The 15,529-nt window shown below is 49.5% G+C and overlaps 1 protein-coding gene across 1 annotated transcript; it reads left to right on the forward strand.

Moving 5' to 3' along the window:
• The first annotated feature begins 1,977 nt into the window (after positions 1-1,977).
• On the forward strand, positions 1,978-14,316 carry Eif3d (eukaryotic translation initiation factor 3 subunit D). Its single transcript, XM_087899032.1, has 15 exons — positions 1,978-2,132; positions 4,378-4,510; positions 4,741-4,786; positions 5,553-5,689; positions 6,161-6,246; positions 6,764-6,836; positions 8,224-8,336; positions 9,012-9,144; positions 9,819-9,966; positions 10,635-10,765; positions 11,271-11,356; positions 11,477-11,606; positions 13,267-13,409; positions 13,546-13,829; positions 14,197-14,316. The coding sequence occupies exons 2-15, from the start codon at positions 4,388-4,390 to the stop codon at positions 14,208-14,210; spliced, it is 1,647 nt and encodes a 548-aa protein (XP_087755158.1). The 5' UTR covers positions 1,978-2,132; positions 4,378-4,387; the 3' UTR covers positions 14,211-14,316.
• Positions 14,317-15,529: the final 1,213 nt, after the last annotated feature.

Genomic DNA, 15,529 nt, shown 5'->3' on the forward strand with positions numbered 1-15,529 from the left:
TCTTGGACACAGTGTAGAACAGCGCCACTGCACAAGAGGGATACAGAACTGCAGCTGCAGAGTCTGGAAGGGGAGGCAGAGCCACTCGTAAGAGAACATGCTCCAGGGTAAGCTGAGGAGGCAGAAACCTCCGCATCCTTCTCCATCTGGAGAGCAGAACATCAGGCCAGAATATATGTCTCCTTATACCTTAGGACACATTTCAATTTTCTATTGATTTGAGGGCTTGCTATGGAGTCCAGGCTGGCATCAGGTTTGCAGCAATCCTGCCTCAGGTTCTTAGGTGCAGGGAGTTCAAGATCAGCCTGGGTAATTTAGTGAGACCCCATTTCAAATTTTTTCAAAAGGTTTTATTGTCGGTGACATGCATCAGTCTTCAAAGCAAGTGCCTTTTCTCAGAATCCTCTCCAGCTTCACCAGCTCCTCTCTGGCATCGTGATCCTCCTGCCTCAATTTTAGTAGAGGGGTCTCAGGATATGCTGTCACTTCTGACCACCTCTTAAAGACAAACACATGACAGGCCCAAGGCAGTGACAGTGACCCTTCAGGGCAGAAAGGACAGCAAGTGTAGAACCTGCTGAGAGGAAAATGAGAACAGGCTATAGTGGACAGAGCAGAGTGGGTATGGAATAGCAGACAACCAAGTGAGAAGACAGCCAGAATGTCAGGTCACGGGAAGCTAGTCTACTTTATGGTACGCTTCCCCAGGAAGGTGCTAGCTGTGTGGGAAAACCTTTGACCATGTTGAGGAGCAACCCACTAGCGGCAGGGAATGAGCAGATCAAGCTATGAGGGGAGATGGTACAATGAGGGGAGTTAGCACAAAAGATGTGGCTGAAATTAGAATAGACAGGCTAGTCATGAACGGTGGGAAAACGAAAGGACTCTTCAGGATTTACCAAATCCCGGGAATAAAAAATTGGGGAAACTGGAAGAGAAACTCATCGGTAATTTAAGGAAATGGGTCCCCTCCCCAACATGCTCATTTTCAGCACATTTAGGGGACAAATAATCTGACCAAGTTCATCCAAGTAGTGTCCACGGTATGACTAGAAAATGGAAAGGACTTAAGACAACTATTTATTTTATGCCTTATTAGCTACCATTTCCAGTTTACATAAAAGGAAACCAGGCCCAAAGACTGTACAGCCAGACATGGATGAACCTGGACACACGTGTCTAAGAACAGATGTGGGCTCTGATAAAGGAGATCTGCTGGGAAGCTAGCAAGGAAACCTACACAGCTAGGCAGACGGGCCGGCTTAACTAAAAGCTCATCCTTTGTGTCTCTTTCCAGGTTTCGTAATGGCCTAGTACTCTACTGCTGCACAGGGCAGAAGCCAAGAGGTCGCACTGAACCGCGAATCGTAATTATCAATTAAAACGCAGACTCCTGACTGCAGCTTGGATAGTCCCGGCTCGAATATCAATCTACGGAAGTGGGAAAACCTACATCTGCTTTTGTTTTACTTTTAATTAGCGATCAGAAATCTCCGTTGAATAACGAGGCTTGAATCTGTGGAACGGAGGTCTGAGCCCTGGCGGTCACCCAGAAGACCTAGGAGCCCGGACCACGCCGGTCACTTGTCACCCTTCACCCGGCGTTGGTGCCACAGGTAACTAGCACAGGAAACGCGCGGGGTCGCCGTGCAGGTCAAGTCCAACCCGACCAACAACGACACCGCAGCAGGCAGGAGCCGCGAGGTATTGTGGGAGGCAAAAGGGTGAGGCGACCGCGAAGCATTGTGGGACACCGCGGGGCTGACTCCGGCTCCCTGCCCCAGCTTCCTCTCGCACCGCGCGCGGCCACGTTTCAGTTCTGAGTCGTTCTGGGCGTCCCCGGATGCCGCTGACGTAATCACCCGCACTCCGTGTCTAGCACCTCAGAGGATGACAAGGAAATTAAGTGAAGAACCGTGACACACTTCCGGTCGTGTCTTCACTTTACGGCTCGACGTTTTTCCGCCAAGAAGGAAGTGGTGGGGCCGTTTACGACCGCGCTGCTCGCGCTTTACGGCGCCGGCCCCTGCGCGCGCCACTTGCCTGCTGTCTTGGTTCCTCGGAGTCCCGAGGATCTCGGAGTCTCTTCCCGTGCCATCTGTCGCCATCCGGGCCCGCGGAGCCCATTGCAGGTGAGCGGCTTGTTTCGTAGAGCCCCGCGGACCTCGCGAGTCAGCCTGGCCTAGGCCTGGCTTGGGGGGACCTCCCGGAAGAGCCTGCCTTTACGTCCTCTCCTGCCGTCGCTGCCCCTCCGCTGGGCGGGGCGGGAACCGGTCTCGGGTGGTCCCGGGCGCGACCCCGTTAGTGCAGGACAGCGGATGCTGTGTATGGCTCCCTCAGCCGGTGATCAGCCCAGAGCCGTGGAAGGCTGAACGATTTCCTTTTCTGCTCCGACATGGACGACTGAGAGGAGTAGGCACACAACCCGGTCTGAACGGAACCTGGAGTTAGCTCATGGCTCCGTCTATAATGTCCACGGTGATCCACACCGTGTTGTGGCCAATACAACTGTCGCCTCGTTCTAGTTTTCCGCTGCCAATTACTTTGTGGTTCACATGTACAGAAGCCAGAGGATTCCAAGCCCCTGCCCAGGAGACAGGCATTCAGGGAGACGATGCATGTCAAGCCTTGAATTGTCTTGAACTTGGGAGTACTAAAATTTCCAGTTGCTCTTGAGACAGTATTGAGAGCATCAGATTGTCAAGCTGTCACCTGACGACAACATAGCCTAAAGAGGGCCAGGCTGAGACAGACAACCCTGGCAACTGGAGATGACTACTTTAGTAAGAGCCATCTTTGTTTCTCCAAGTGGTGGTATGAGGGAGCATAGAACAGACACATGCTGGGGGTTCTTATTTCATGTGAACGATTAGAAAGCTGCCCCCCTTCCCCCATGTCCTCTTCCTACAGCTTAGCATAAGTTTACATATGGGGATGACACCCCCAAGTTTATTCCTTGATGCTGTCACCTAAATATCTTCAGCTTCCCTGAAGCAGAGCAAGGGGAAGAGATTACTAACTTCTCTGGACATTGTCAGGCGGGTTTTTTTCTTTCCTCCCCTGAGACAGGGTTTCTCTGTGTAGCCCTGGATGTCCTGGAACTCACTCTGTAGACCAGGCTGACCTGGAACTCACAGAGATCCGCCTGCCTCTGCCTTCTGAGTGCTATGGTTAAAGGCGTGCTCCACCACTGCCTGGCTATGTCAGACAGTTCTTGTGAGTGATCCATGTATGGTTTGTTTGGTTTGGTTTGGTTTTTGGTGGGAAGTGTCCAGCAAACCCCTGAATTGTACAGCTATTGGTTTTTACTTTTCTAAAATGACCTGTAGCATTCTACAGACTGAGATTCCAAAGATACACTGCCTGGGTTCCAGTTTTTAATCATCCAGCGTTTATTTCACTGTACCTTGCTATCTACCCAGAAAATGGGGACAGAACTGGCTCTGCCCCACAGGGTGGTTAGAGGGTTTAATGAGCTGGCGTGCTGTAAGAAGAGAACAGTGCCCTGGTGCCTGTGTTTACATTTGACCCTTGGCCACTTCTGCAGCCATCCCACTGGCCCTTCCCCTGCTGATTTTGCTCTGAAGTTTATGGTGATCTCCATCACCTAGCAGTGCTCTTGACTGTCTGCGCGCACAGTACAGGGTTTGTGCTGGTGGAAAATGGGAAGAAACAGAAAGGAGGGTCAGATTCCGGGGTCTACTCAAGGGGCTTGCGATTTGATGGTTTTAGTCCTTTGTTTTTTTTAAATTTTGTTGCTCTGTGTGTGTGTGATATGAGTGCGGGCATATGCATGCCTTGGCATTCAGCTGGGGGTCAGAGGAGCACATTTGGGAGGAGTCAGCTCTCTCCTTCCTCTTGGTCTCCACCTTTACCTTCTCTGCTGGTCAGTGTATTTGTGTGTCTGACTAGTAACTGTGTGGCATGTCATGTCACTAATACAATGACAATGGTCCTATGATACAGACTGTCCTTTACTTTAGAGTTTGGGCTTAGAGAAGCTGGTTGCTTCGGTGAAGGTGTGTTTGAGGGAACTTTTACCATATGTCATGAATCTGAGACACCTTTATCTTATGTTATACTGAGAAAAAAGATGCGACATCCCATCAAGTATAAGGCACAGCGTCATCTCAATGATATTCGCCAAAAAAAGAGCATGTCCAGGAATTAATGAGACATAAAATGTCGCTGGTGTCAGAAGTGTTCTGCGTTTTAAGTGTTCTTAGGTCAGTTTGCAAGAAAACCCTGTCCCCACTACTCCAGAGCCCAGGGCTCTGCTTCATGTGTACCTCTGTAACGCAGCTCCAGTGGGAGGTAGGATGCTTGGGACTTGGTGGCCTTTCTTCATAAAACTGCTCACGGTGCTTGTTTTTTAAGGTTTTAGAAGATGGCGAAATTCATGACTCCTGTGATTCAGGACAACCCCTCAGGCTGGGGTCCCTGTGCCGTTCCTGAGCAGTTTCGGGATATGCCCTATCAGCCGTTCAGCAAAGGAGATCGACTGGGGAAGGTATTGGGTCCCTTCAGCTGGGGCAGCTGCTCCAGAGCTCCCCGTTTCCTTTTACTCTCTTTGTGGCTGTTCTTCCTTTGGGGACACCAGCTAAGGAAGGCCTTGACTCCAGAGTGAGTCTGAGGCAGTGCTGATGCCTTTTTTCCCCTCAGTCTCTTACTGTCTGGGGTTTGTGGCTCAGCAGAAGCCTGCTCACCTGACCTGTTCTCTTCCTTTTCTTTATTGCACAGGTTGCCGACTGGACAGGGGCCACATATCAGGACAAGAGGTACACAAGTAAGTGTTCCTCAGTGGGCTACCCGCATCTAGACCTTGGGAAGATTGTTGCTTTGTTCAGTAAGCTGCACACAAGAGCTTTTTAGAAAGGCAAAGAAATGGTGATAGTAGTTATTGGGGATATATTCTGGAGTATGTGCACTAACCATGGTTTTGGAAATAGTCCCAGAAGGTAAATTGTTAATTATTGTGGGGTGACAGCCAGACTCCTCTAAAAATACGTCAAGTGTGCTGCCATTTGCATTCTATTGCTTGGGACTTCCTGAAGCTGTCAGTCAGTGGACTCTAAGGCTTTGGGCCCTGGTTTTAAGGTTTTGGTAAAGGAACGAGCTTTTCATGGGGCCAGTTAGATGGTTGGGAGTGACAGCCTGGAATACTAAGTTAAGGTGGATGAGGTCAGAAAGGAAGTATATCATGGTCGATGGCAGTGTCCATGGCTCTGGGTGCTAGAAATGGGGCAGCTCAGATTCTTACAGGACCAGGCAGAGGTGAATTGGGTTAGCTTGAGATTCTTGGGCTCTCTTGGTAAGTTCTTTAGTCTTAAGCTCTTAAAACTTAAATATGTGTATGAATCACCTGGCATCGTGTTTAAATACAGGTTCTTATCTGTCAAGTCTGGGCAGGGCCAGTGAGTCTGTATACCTCACAAGCGCCTGACCAGTGCTGTGAGTCCCAAAACCACACTTCTGAGAGCAGGCTCAGGGCTGTCACGCACATTAGCAGTCTGTAGGGAACACTAAGCACACGCCGTCACCTTTGCCTGCAGACAAGTACTCCTCTCAGTTTGGTGGGGGAAGTCAGTATGCATATTTCCATGAGGAGGACGAGACAAGCTTCCAGCTGGTAGACACGGCACGCACACAGAAGACTGCCTACCAACGGAACCGGATGCGATTCGCACAGGTAGGCCACAGGCCTGGGCACCTTGGATCTCTTACTGTGAGAATTTCTGCTGCTCAGCAACCAATGATGATAGGAAAGGCTTGCAGGTCTCTGGCCAAGCCCAAGTGGCAATATATAGTGATGACCAATTGTATCAGGATGATTTGTCCAAGGGTTTGTTGAAGGAATTTCTGTTCACAGTGGGTCAGACATCACACAGCCATGCTGGGAACCTATTTCCTCGCTTAATTGCAGCATGCAGGCTTTGTTAATTAGATGGTTTGGTTACATAAAGATGTAAACTTTGCTACTACAGGAAAACAAGTAAACCCACATTGCTGGAAATGAGTTCAAGCTAATGCAAGTGCCTCTTCCCTAATGCAAATACTGTAGATGCTATAGAAACATGGGACTTCACACACAAACTTGCTCTCAAGATATTAATAAGCTATGACTCTAAGAGGTTAACATGGATCTCTTCCTGCTCCCTAGCGGAACCTCCGCAGAGACAAAGACCGCCGGAATATGGTACAGTTCAATCTACAGACACTGCCCAAGAGTGCCAAGCAGAAAGAGAGGTGAGCATCCCTTCCTACCAGGATAAAGCTGTGTTTCCAAATGGGCTGTATTAAAAAATCACAGAGCCAGGGCAGGGATTAGCTCTTTTTTGGAAAAGAAACCAAAACCTCTTAGCCTGTTGCTGTCCAAGGCTGGGTCTTGGCAGGCAGGCGGGAAGTGACTGAGGTAGACATTTATGCTAAAACAAACAACAGGTAGAATCGAAGTGACTCTGGCCTCTGTAGGTTCTGGGTACCTGGTTCCAGGCAGCACCATGTACACTGTGTCCTGTGGGTTCTTGGACAGAGCACAGCAGTCACCACACCCTAGCCAGGATTGCCAGTAACTGGGCTGATTGTGCCCCTACAGTTTTATGGGGGGGGGTACTGTGCCCCTGCTCTCATCCCCAGTATGCACCAACACGATCTCTTCATCTCTAAACCACCATTTTCTATCCTGGTAGCAGCCAGGAGGGACACGGCGATTCAGCCAGAAGAACTGTTGAAAGCACGTCATTCTGTCTGTTTGTCTTTTCAGAGAACGAATTCGCTTGCAGAAAAAGTTCCAGAAGCAATTTGGAGTGCGACAGAAGTGGGACCAGAAGTCACAGGTAGTATGTCTGTACCAGAATTCTGTTGGGACTTGGGTGTATTTGTTTTCTTTTTCTTCTTATCCTTAGAAACAGGAGTCATGCCGTGCAGTTGTGTGGTCTGTTACTCAGTTTCTGTAGGCAGCTTTAGACCTGCATCACTCTTACAAAGAACCTTTGTGCCCTTCGGCATGTCCTGTTCTCCCCAGTCCCCGCCAGCACTGCTCTTTGCTGTCTTTTCTCTGATCTGTGTATTTCATGTAAATGGAATCAATCTGTGCCTTTTATTTAGTGTGGCATTTTTAACATCTGTCCCCTGTTGCAGCCTGTACTAGTACAGTCTTTTCATTTTTCCTTCGCATCTGTTAAGGATTGATTCCAGGCACCTTCAAAGGGACCAAGATTTGTGGATGTTGACTTCCTCCTGCATAAAATGTAGCAATGCATGTATCTTCTGTGCATCCCCTCGTGGACTTGAACTCACCTCCGAGTTATTTGTACCAGTTGAAAGTATCACTTTTAATCTCAAGTAATCCTCCTGCCTCAACTGCCCAGTAGTTGGGACTTAAAGCATGCTGAGCACGTGGAATGTTTACAATCCACACCTGACTCTGGGATATAGAGCCCATGGGTATAAAACCTGCAGATACGGAGAACTGACTGTGCCTGCTCCTTATTGCCACACAGCATTTCTTTGTGCGGATTGCCACACTTCTGTCAGCTGAGAGTAGGAGGCATGAGCAACAGTGGAGGCCAGGGTAGGAGTATAACCCAGCAGTCAAGTGGCTGCCTTGCATTCACTAAAATTTGGGTTCAGTCCCCAGTGTTGCAAGGAGGGAAATGATGTTAAAATTGTGGAAGTTACACTTTGGTGGATTTGGTGCCTGTATCAGAAATATGTAGTTGATACCCTGAGAGGGCCATGTTGAGTCCCTGATCCCTTCAGTGAGCTTCCACAGTCACAGATACCATCTTAAAAAAATAGCCAGGACTACACACGCCTTTAATCCCAACACTCAGGAGGCAGAGGCAAACAGATCTCTGAATTTGATGCCAGCCTGGTCTACAGAGTGAGTTCCAGGACAGTCAAGACTACACAGAAACCCTACCTCTCAAAACAAAAACAACAACCAAAAAAAAACCCAGCCAGGACCATAATGATTAAATAAAAGCCCTTCCACTGGGCAGTGGTGGTGCACATTTTTAATTCCAGCACTCTCAGGAGGCAGATGCAGGTGGATCTCTATGAATTCAAGGCCAGCCTGATCTACAGAGCTAGTTCCAGGACAGCCAAAGCTGCTACACAAAGAAACCCTGCCTCAAATAATCAATCAATGCCCTTCCTGTGTTGACCTCTCTTGCTTCCTTGTGTTGGGTGTGAATGTCTTTCCCTTTGTTTTCTCTCCAGAAACCCCGAGACTCTTCGGTTGAAGTTCGCAGTGACTGGGAGGTGAAAGAGGAGATGGACTTCCCTCAGCTAATGAAGATGCGCTACTTGGAAGTGTCAGAGCCTCAAGACATGTGAGTAGCTTCTTCACTGTTACCACACACACACACACACACACACACATGTGGGCCAGCTGGAATTGATGTCTCCTTAAGCCCTAGCAACTCCAAAGCAGATCTGAAGCCACTTACAGTACTACATAAGACTAGTGGGTGTGTTTTTGAAAAATCAAGACCCACTAAAACACGCATGAAGTTTACTAAAATCCCAGTTTCTCTCCACTCTTGGTATCTGCACAGGTCAGTCTCTAAGCTCTTTGGGCAGAAGAGGCATGACAGATACCCAGGAGACTCCATTTTGTACAAGGGCATGGAGCTAAGGCGGTGGAGAGCCAGAGCTTCAGTTCAGGCAGGAGGTCCACCCGCCAAGGTGCCTTCTAACAGGCACCTTCCCAGAGGAGGGTAGCTAGGAAAGGTGTGTTTCCCTGTGGGAGCTAGGAGGACGGGAAACGGTTGCCATTGAAGATCTGCCTCCTTTCCAACATTGCTTCCATCTCTTTCATACATGTTAGACTTTTTGGTGAAGTTTCTCTCTGAGACAGGGCATTCATGTGTAACTTGTCATCCTCCTGCCTCTGCCTCCCTAATGCTGAGATTACAGGTGTGCACGACTGTGCCCTGTAGATAGGATTTCTGATTCCACGACATAAAAGAGGAGTGGGGAAGATCCAATTTTCCTTCTTCCCTCAGTGAGTGCTGTGGCGCGCTGGAGTACTATGACAAAGCCTTTGACCGCATCACCACGCGGAGTGAGAAGCCTCTGCGGAGCATCAAGCGCATCTTCCACACCGTCACCACCACAGACGACCCTGTCATCCGGAAGGTGTGCACCCTTGCCCACTTTTAGGAATGTTGCTGAGAGCCCAGAAAGAACAGGCTGTGAGATATGCAGGTGTCCCTCAGTAGTCACAGAATGTGATTCAGGACCACCCCTGAATCACCAAAACTCATGAATGCTTCAGAATGAGTGATGTGACCTAGCTGTCAGTCCTGGCAGTCTTCCTTCTCAGACCCCTAAGACACAGGCTACTACTGTATAAGCAGGTGTCACACCTTTGTTCGGGAACCTGACAGAGAGGTACACATGTTGATAGGCACAGCCCCCCCACCCCCCACCCCAAACGTAGTGGATTAATTGGTGAAGACCTTACAAACATAACTAACTGTATGTTCACAGTCCGGCCCTTAGACAGGGTCATTCTGGAGCTGACTTAGAATTTGATGGGAGTGGACTTGTTGCTGGGTAGACTTAATGTGCTGAGCAGAGGCATGCTCAGACCCAGCTCTGCCAGGCACTCTTTATTACACTGGCACCTTAGCTTTCTCACCTGGAAGCTAGTGAACAGAGCGTGGTGTGTGCTTCCACTGCGGCCCACCACAGTGACTGAACAGCCATGCCAGCCAGTTTGCTGCTCCTTCTTGGGTAACTAGGGAGTCTTTCCTTCCTGGTGACCTCAGCGTCCTCACTTCACTCTCTGTCTCTCTCCCTCCTTGCAGCTGGCAAAAACGCAGGGCAATGTGTTTGCCACTGACGCCATCCTGGCCACACTGATGAGCTGCACGCGCTCTGTGTACTCCTGGGACATTGTTGTGCAGAGAGTTGGGTCCAAACTCTTCTTTGACAAGAGGGACAACTCTGATTTCGGTAAGCAGCCTGTCTGGAGAGTAGCTTGGGGGCATGGGTATTATTGGCTCCTAATAATTGCTTAGTCCTGAGGATGGGTCCTGTGTCAATCCTTCCCATGCTCCTGGAGTCCAGGGAAGAGGCCACTTCAGCTCAGTGCTCTGTGGGCTTCAACTGTCTGAGTCCTCACACGGCCGCTGTGGGCTGTTCACTTGCATAGAACTTTCCTGGCTCTTTTTTTTTTTCTTTTTGCTTCTGCATTTATATGCTATAAAGAAAATATGTAAGCATGTATTTTATGACACACACATGTATACACACCATTAATGAATTACTCCCAAACTGACAGTATGAAAACAAAGACATCTGATTCTGTTTGAGTCTTGAGCCTCATTTGTTAAAATGCCAGTAGTAAGAAAGCCTTTCCTTCTTATTCTTTCTGGATTCCTCAAGAGATGTGTCTGTTGGTGACTGGTGGGGTTAGGTCAGATGGAAGGTTATCCAAGAGCTACCCACCCTGTTTGCACATGCCACACATTCACTGGGGACAGGCCCCTATCCGCAGAACACAGTTCTTTGGAGATGGGCTCCTGTGATCTAGGTCTCTACATCTCCCCATGCTGCTTTGCACACTGCCAGTAACTCCTAGCTGCGTGAACAGGTGACCATCCATGCTTGGGATTTTACAGACCTCCTGACTGTGAGTGAGACAGCCAATGAACCCCCTCAAGATGAAGGCAATTCCTTCAACTCACCCCGCAACCTGGCCATGGAGGCCACCTACATCAACCACAACTTCTCCCAGCAATGCCTGAGAATGGTGAGCACACAGGAGCGAGTGGCACCAGCTTGCTAATTTATAATTTAGGTGGTTTAGGAGGCTGCTACTAAGCCTCTACTTTGCAGTAGACTGTGGTGGGAGGCTGGCCAGGCATGACCTCTCATGGTAGCAGAGGACCCAAGCCACTAGCAGGTCTATGTGCTTATATATTTTCTCTCTATAAAGTTTCAATATTAATAATGCTTGTCTCACACAGATGAGCTGTGGAAATACCTTTGGCTAAAATGCCATTTTTTGCCTTGAGAGTATAATATTGAACCAGTTGTCCACCTTTTACTGTGATGGAGGAAGTAGGAAGGGCATTACCGTTCTGTTAGCAGTCTGCCTGTGATGAAGAAGGAGGGGGCGGGAGAACGCACTTAGTGGGATGTGCTGGGCTTAGTCCTTAATACAAGTGAGCCTGGACCCTCAAGGACATAAAGTAGTGCTGGGTCTGCTGACTTGAAATCAACACCGTCTCCTGAAAGCTTTGTCACTTCTGCAGGGGAGAGAAAGGTACAATTTCCCCAACCCAAACCCATTTGTGGAGGATGACATGGATAAGAATGAGATCGCCTCCGTTGCTTACCGGTATGTCAGCTCTGATGGGGGGATGGCCAGATTGGAGCACAGGCCCTGTCCTGTGCTCTCTGGGGTGATCCATTCAAAGCAGCAGATCTTAAAAGAGAATGAATCTTGCTTTCCTTGTAGTTATCGCAGGTGGAAACTTGGAGAGGACATCGACCTTATCGTCCGCTGTGAACATGATGGCGTCATGACTGGAGCCAATGGGGAAGTGTCCTTCATCAACATCAAGACGCTCAATGAGTGGGACTCCAGGGTGAGGCACCATCACAGCTGTTCCCTGTCGTGTGTAGTGGGGTTGGCTGGAGTAAGCCGACCATCCTTTAAGTGTTCACAGAGCCATTGGAGGGGTGGGGGGCACAGGCATATCTTGAGTTTATTCATCCCCATTAAGTCCCTGCCAACAGAGAGAACAGTCTGAGAAGGTTTCTGCTTCTGACACCTTCTGTCTTCGGGTACTTTTGTCTGTTCATTCTGGCCACCCATCAGCTCCTGCTCTCTCTACATCTGATCTTGACCTTGTCTTGGGAAGCCCAGTCACTCTCTCTGACCTCTCTCTGTACTCAGCCTCACTGCCACCCTGTGATCCCTTTGTCTAGCTCTGTCCCTGCTTACCTCAAAAAATGGCAGTTCTCAACCTGTGCATCATGACACCTTGGGTGGGTCATATATCAGTTATCTACATTGCAATTCATGATAGTAATGAAGTAGTGATTTTGTGGTTGGGGTCACCACAGCATGAGGAACTGTATTTAAGGGTCACAGCGTTAGGAAGGTTGAAAACTGCTGTGGCATCTGTCTTTCCTTGTGTTTGTACTGTTCTGAAACATCCCTGCCCCACTCACAAGTGAAACTGACCCCAGTAGAGCCTTAGGGTAAATGCCCCATGTGGCTCTTGTCCCAGAGTACCTTATACTTCCCAAACATGGAAAGAACCTCACCTACAATTGGAGTTTGTGGACAGACATCCAACAGGTTGTAGTTTCGTTCTCTGTTCAGGTGTCATTGGTGGCAGTGACTGTGTCCCTAGAACTGGGTGTTCCAGAGGAATGTCTGCCTGAAGCACACTCTGGGTGTTCAGAAGTCAGGTCCTTGTAGTGTAGAGCTGAGAGGTTCCTTGTCAGCGCTCAGATACTCCTTCCCCCAGAGTCCATTTTCTTACTCCATTTGGGAATCTGCTGAGGTGTTCTTTGCTCCCCAGGATGGTGGCAGGGCTCTTCAGTGTCGTGAAACTCTCTCAGGGCTGTTGCAATGTTTCCAAGTTTTTTGTTTGTTTTTTTAAAGATTTATATATTTATTATGTATAGTGCTATGCCTGCAGGCCTGAAGAGGGCGCCAGATCTCATTACAGATGGTTGTGAGACACCATGTGGTTGCTGGTAATAGAGCTCAGGACATTTACAACAGACAGCGCTCTTAAATGCTGAGCCATCTCTATAGCTCACGTTTTCAAGTTTCAAGGGAAACCCAGAATCTGTCAGATACTAATCTTGGAATCGGCCAGGAAAGTTTGGTGGGAACCTCCCTGCCCTATGACCTTGGACTGCCCTACTCCCTACATCTGGATATCTTTGCATATTAAGCATCAGATGCTGGGCTCCTGCCCTCAGCCCCACCAGAGGCTCTCCCACTTACTTGCCCCTCAGATCCCACCCTTCCTTCTCTGCATGTTCACCATGACACAGTGTGAAGCCCTTTTCCACCACACAGCACACTTGTCACTGTGGTTTACCATGTCTGTCGTCACCACCTGGTTGAGTGGCTACACACAAAGATGGCGTGTCTTTGTCTTTTGAGTGATAATCAGTCTACTCAGGCTTACTCTTCACTCCCTAGTGGGTCCCTGTCTTCCAGAGGAGGCCCTGGGGCCTGGTGTTGGGTGCCCCCTCACCCAATAACCAGCTTTCCTTCTGCAGCATTGTAATGGCGTTGACTGGCGGCAGAAGTTGGACTCTCAGCGCGGAGCTGTCATCGCCACTGAGCTGAAGAACAACAGTTACAAGCTGGCCCGCTGGACCTGCTGTGCTTTGCTGGCCGGATCTGAGTACTTGAAGCTCGGGTGAGACTCCTGTGCCGGTGCTGGGGCGGGCCTGGGTCAAGCAACAGGCCTGGCATTAACACAGGACTGACACTTTACCCCAGGCATTATCATCTCTGTTCTGCCCAGTGTGAGCACCCATCCTCCTCTCCCACAGGTATGTGTCCCGGTACCATGTAAAAGACTCCTCGCGCCATGTCATCCTGGGCACCCAGCAGTTTAAGCCCAATGAGTTTGCCAGCCAGATCAACCTGAGCGTAGAGAACGCCTGGGGCATCCTACGCTGTGTCATTGACATCTGCATGAAGCTGGAGGAGGGCAAGTACCTCATCCTCAAGGACCCCAACAAGCAGGTCATCCGAGTCTACAGCTTGCCTGATGGCACCTTCAGCTCCGAGGAGGATGAAGAGGATGAGGAAGAGGAAGAGGAGGAAGAAGAAGGTGGGCAGAGCAGGCCTTTGAAGCCTGGGTGGTCTGAGGGTTGGTGAGGGAGCCAGGCTAGGGCTGTGGTCATTTTCACCTTGGCAACACATTGAGAGTTACCTGGCACTTCTGTGAGTTGGCACTCCAGTCACGGAAGGAGATTTGGGAGAACATCTGGAGAAGGCCCTGGGCAGCTGTGGAGAAGCAGGCCGTGGGTCAGTTACATGACCGCAAAGCCTCACTGGTGGCTACAGAACATTGCTCGGCCCTAGAAGGGTCCAGGGGGCTCAGCAAAAAGGAGGCCTTTAACACTCAGGTTCCTCAGAGGGAAATACACTGCATCACATGGTGGGGCTCACTTCTCTTAATGGTTTTTTTCTTTCAGAGGAAGAAACTTAAATGAGTCTTCTTGGTGCCCGCGTGTGTTCCACCCAGCTGGGCAGCGTGTCTGTGGTTCCTGCTCTCTGAGGCAGATAGAATAAAGAATAAGTGTTTGGCTTCTTTCCTTCATCTGCTTCCATTGTGATCTTTAGCTCTTCCTTCTCCCAGCAGCCCCTGGGAGAGGGAGACCAGGACTAGCAGTTTCTGGAGCTTCCTGACTGCTCTTAGTTTGGATCACTGCTGGAAGATGAAGGCCTCGTTTTGTTTCAGGACCCCATGGCATACCCCTTTCATTGGGGGAGAGCCCCTCTAGCCTTAGCATGACCCAGCTAGTGCCTTCGAAGCTTACTGTCTCCAAGAGCAGGGTGGGGTGGGGTGGTGGCCCGGCAATTCTAATGGTTTACAAGGTTGACTTGGGCTGGAGAAAGAGTCTCAAGCCAGCCTGCACAAAGCGATGTGTCACATAAGAACTGCATGTGTTTAAAAGCTGTGTAGACTTCTCCCTGAGTGCTGTTAGGATCGCTTTAGTAATTGCCCCAAGCTTTCCATAAATGCCTCACCTGCCCCTTCAGAACTGGAATGTGGGTGGAAGCAGCTGTGTAGATGAAGAAACAGGTTTGGGGTTGGGGTTGCCTTCCTGGAGGTGCAGGCTACATCAACATAATGGAACCTCAAGAATATAGCAGAGGATGTTGAACTTTATCATCCGGGGTGTTGGGAAGCAGAGCAGAAAACTTGGAGTTTCCAGAAGTTTTGCTGTAGCCCAGGGAAGTTGCACCATCCCTGGCAACAGGGTGCTTGGCCTGAGCCACCAGCAGCAGAAGCTCCCCTGGCTGTGCCCTGGGGGTGGGTCCTGGCCAGCAATTCCTTTCCATCACCAAACCAACCTTCAGGTTCTAGTTTCCTCCGGTGCCCACCCATCCTCTCCAGAGCAGCTATGAAACTGCACGTTCCGCCTTATTTTTGGTGAGGTAACTTGTCTAGCCAGGATAGCTCTAGACTAAAGCGCTGGTGGGCTGAGGTCTCCACAGTGACTAGATATAAAGCTTGTGTCTACCCCCAGCAGGCTTTTCTTGGTTTAGTGCAGGCTGTAAAGAAAACAGCTGCATTCCTGTGTGTGCTTTCACCAGGACAATCACAAAGGTGTAAATTTCTAAGGGCAAATGAAAACTTCCAAGTGGGCAGAGTTCCCAAGGCCTCCAGAAGCACTGTTTCTCTAGCTTTGGAGTGTGTCCTGGAACTTGTAGACCAGGATGGCCAGGAACTCACAAGCACTGCCCTCTTACTAGAAAGCAGCTCCTGCCATACAAGTTACTGAGCTTGTGTCACCGTGGGAA

The sequence above is a fragment of the Myodes glareolus genome, chromosome 19 (genome assembly GCF_982192425.1).
Source record: "Myodes glareolus chromosome 19, mMyoGla1.1, whole genome shotgun sequence".
Classification (NCBI taxonomy): domain Eukaryota; kingdom Metazoa; phylum Chordata; class Mammalia; order Rodentia; family Cricetidae; genus Myodes; species Myodes glareolus.

Excerpts from the sequence above, each read along its gene's own strand:
- Eif3d (XM_087899032.1), top strand. The coding sequence starts at position 4,388 with ATGGCGAAATTCATGACTCCTGTGATTCAGGACAACCCCTCAGGCTGG. Across the intron at positions 10,766-11,270 it reads CCCAGCAATGCCTGAGAATG|GGGAGAGAAAGGTACAATTT; the intron begins GTGAGCACACAG and ends TCACTTCTGCAG. Across the intron at positions 11,607-13,266 it reads TCAATGAGTGGGACTCCAGG|CATTGTAATGGCGTTGACTG; the intron begins GTGAGGCACCAT and ends TTCCTTCTGCAG.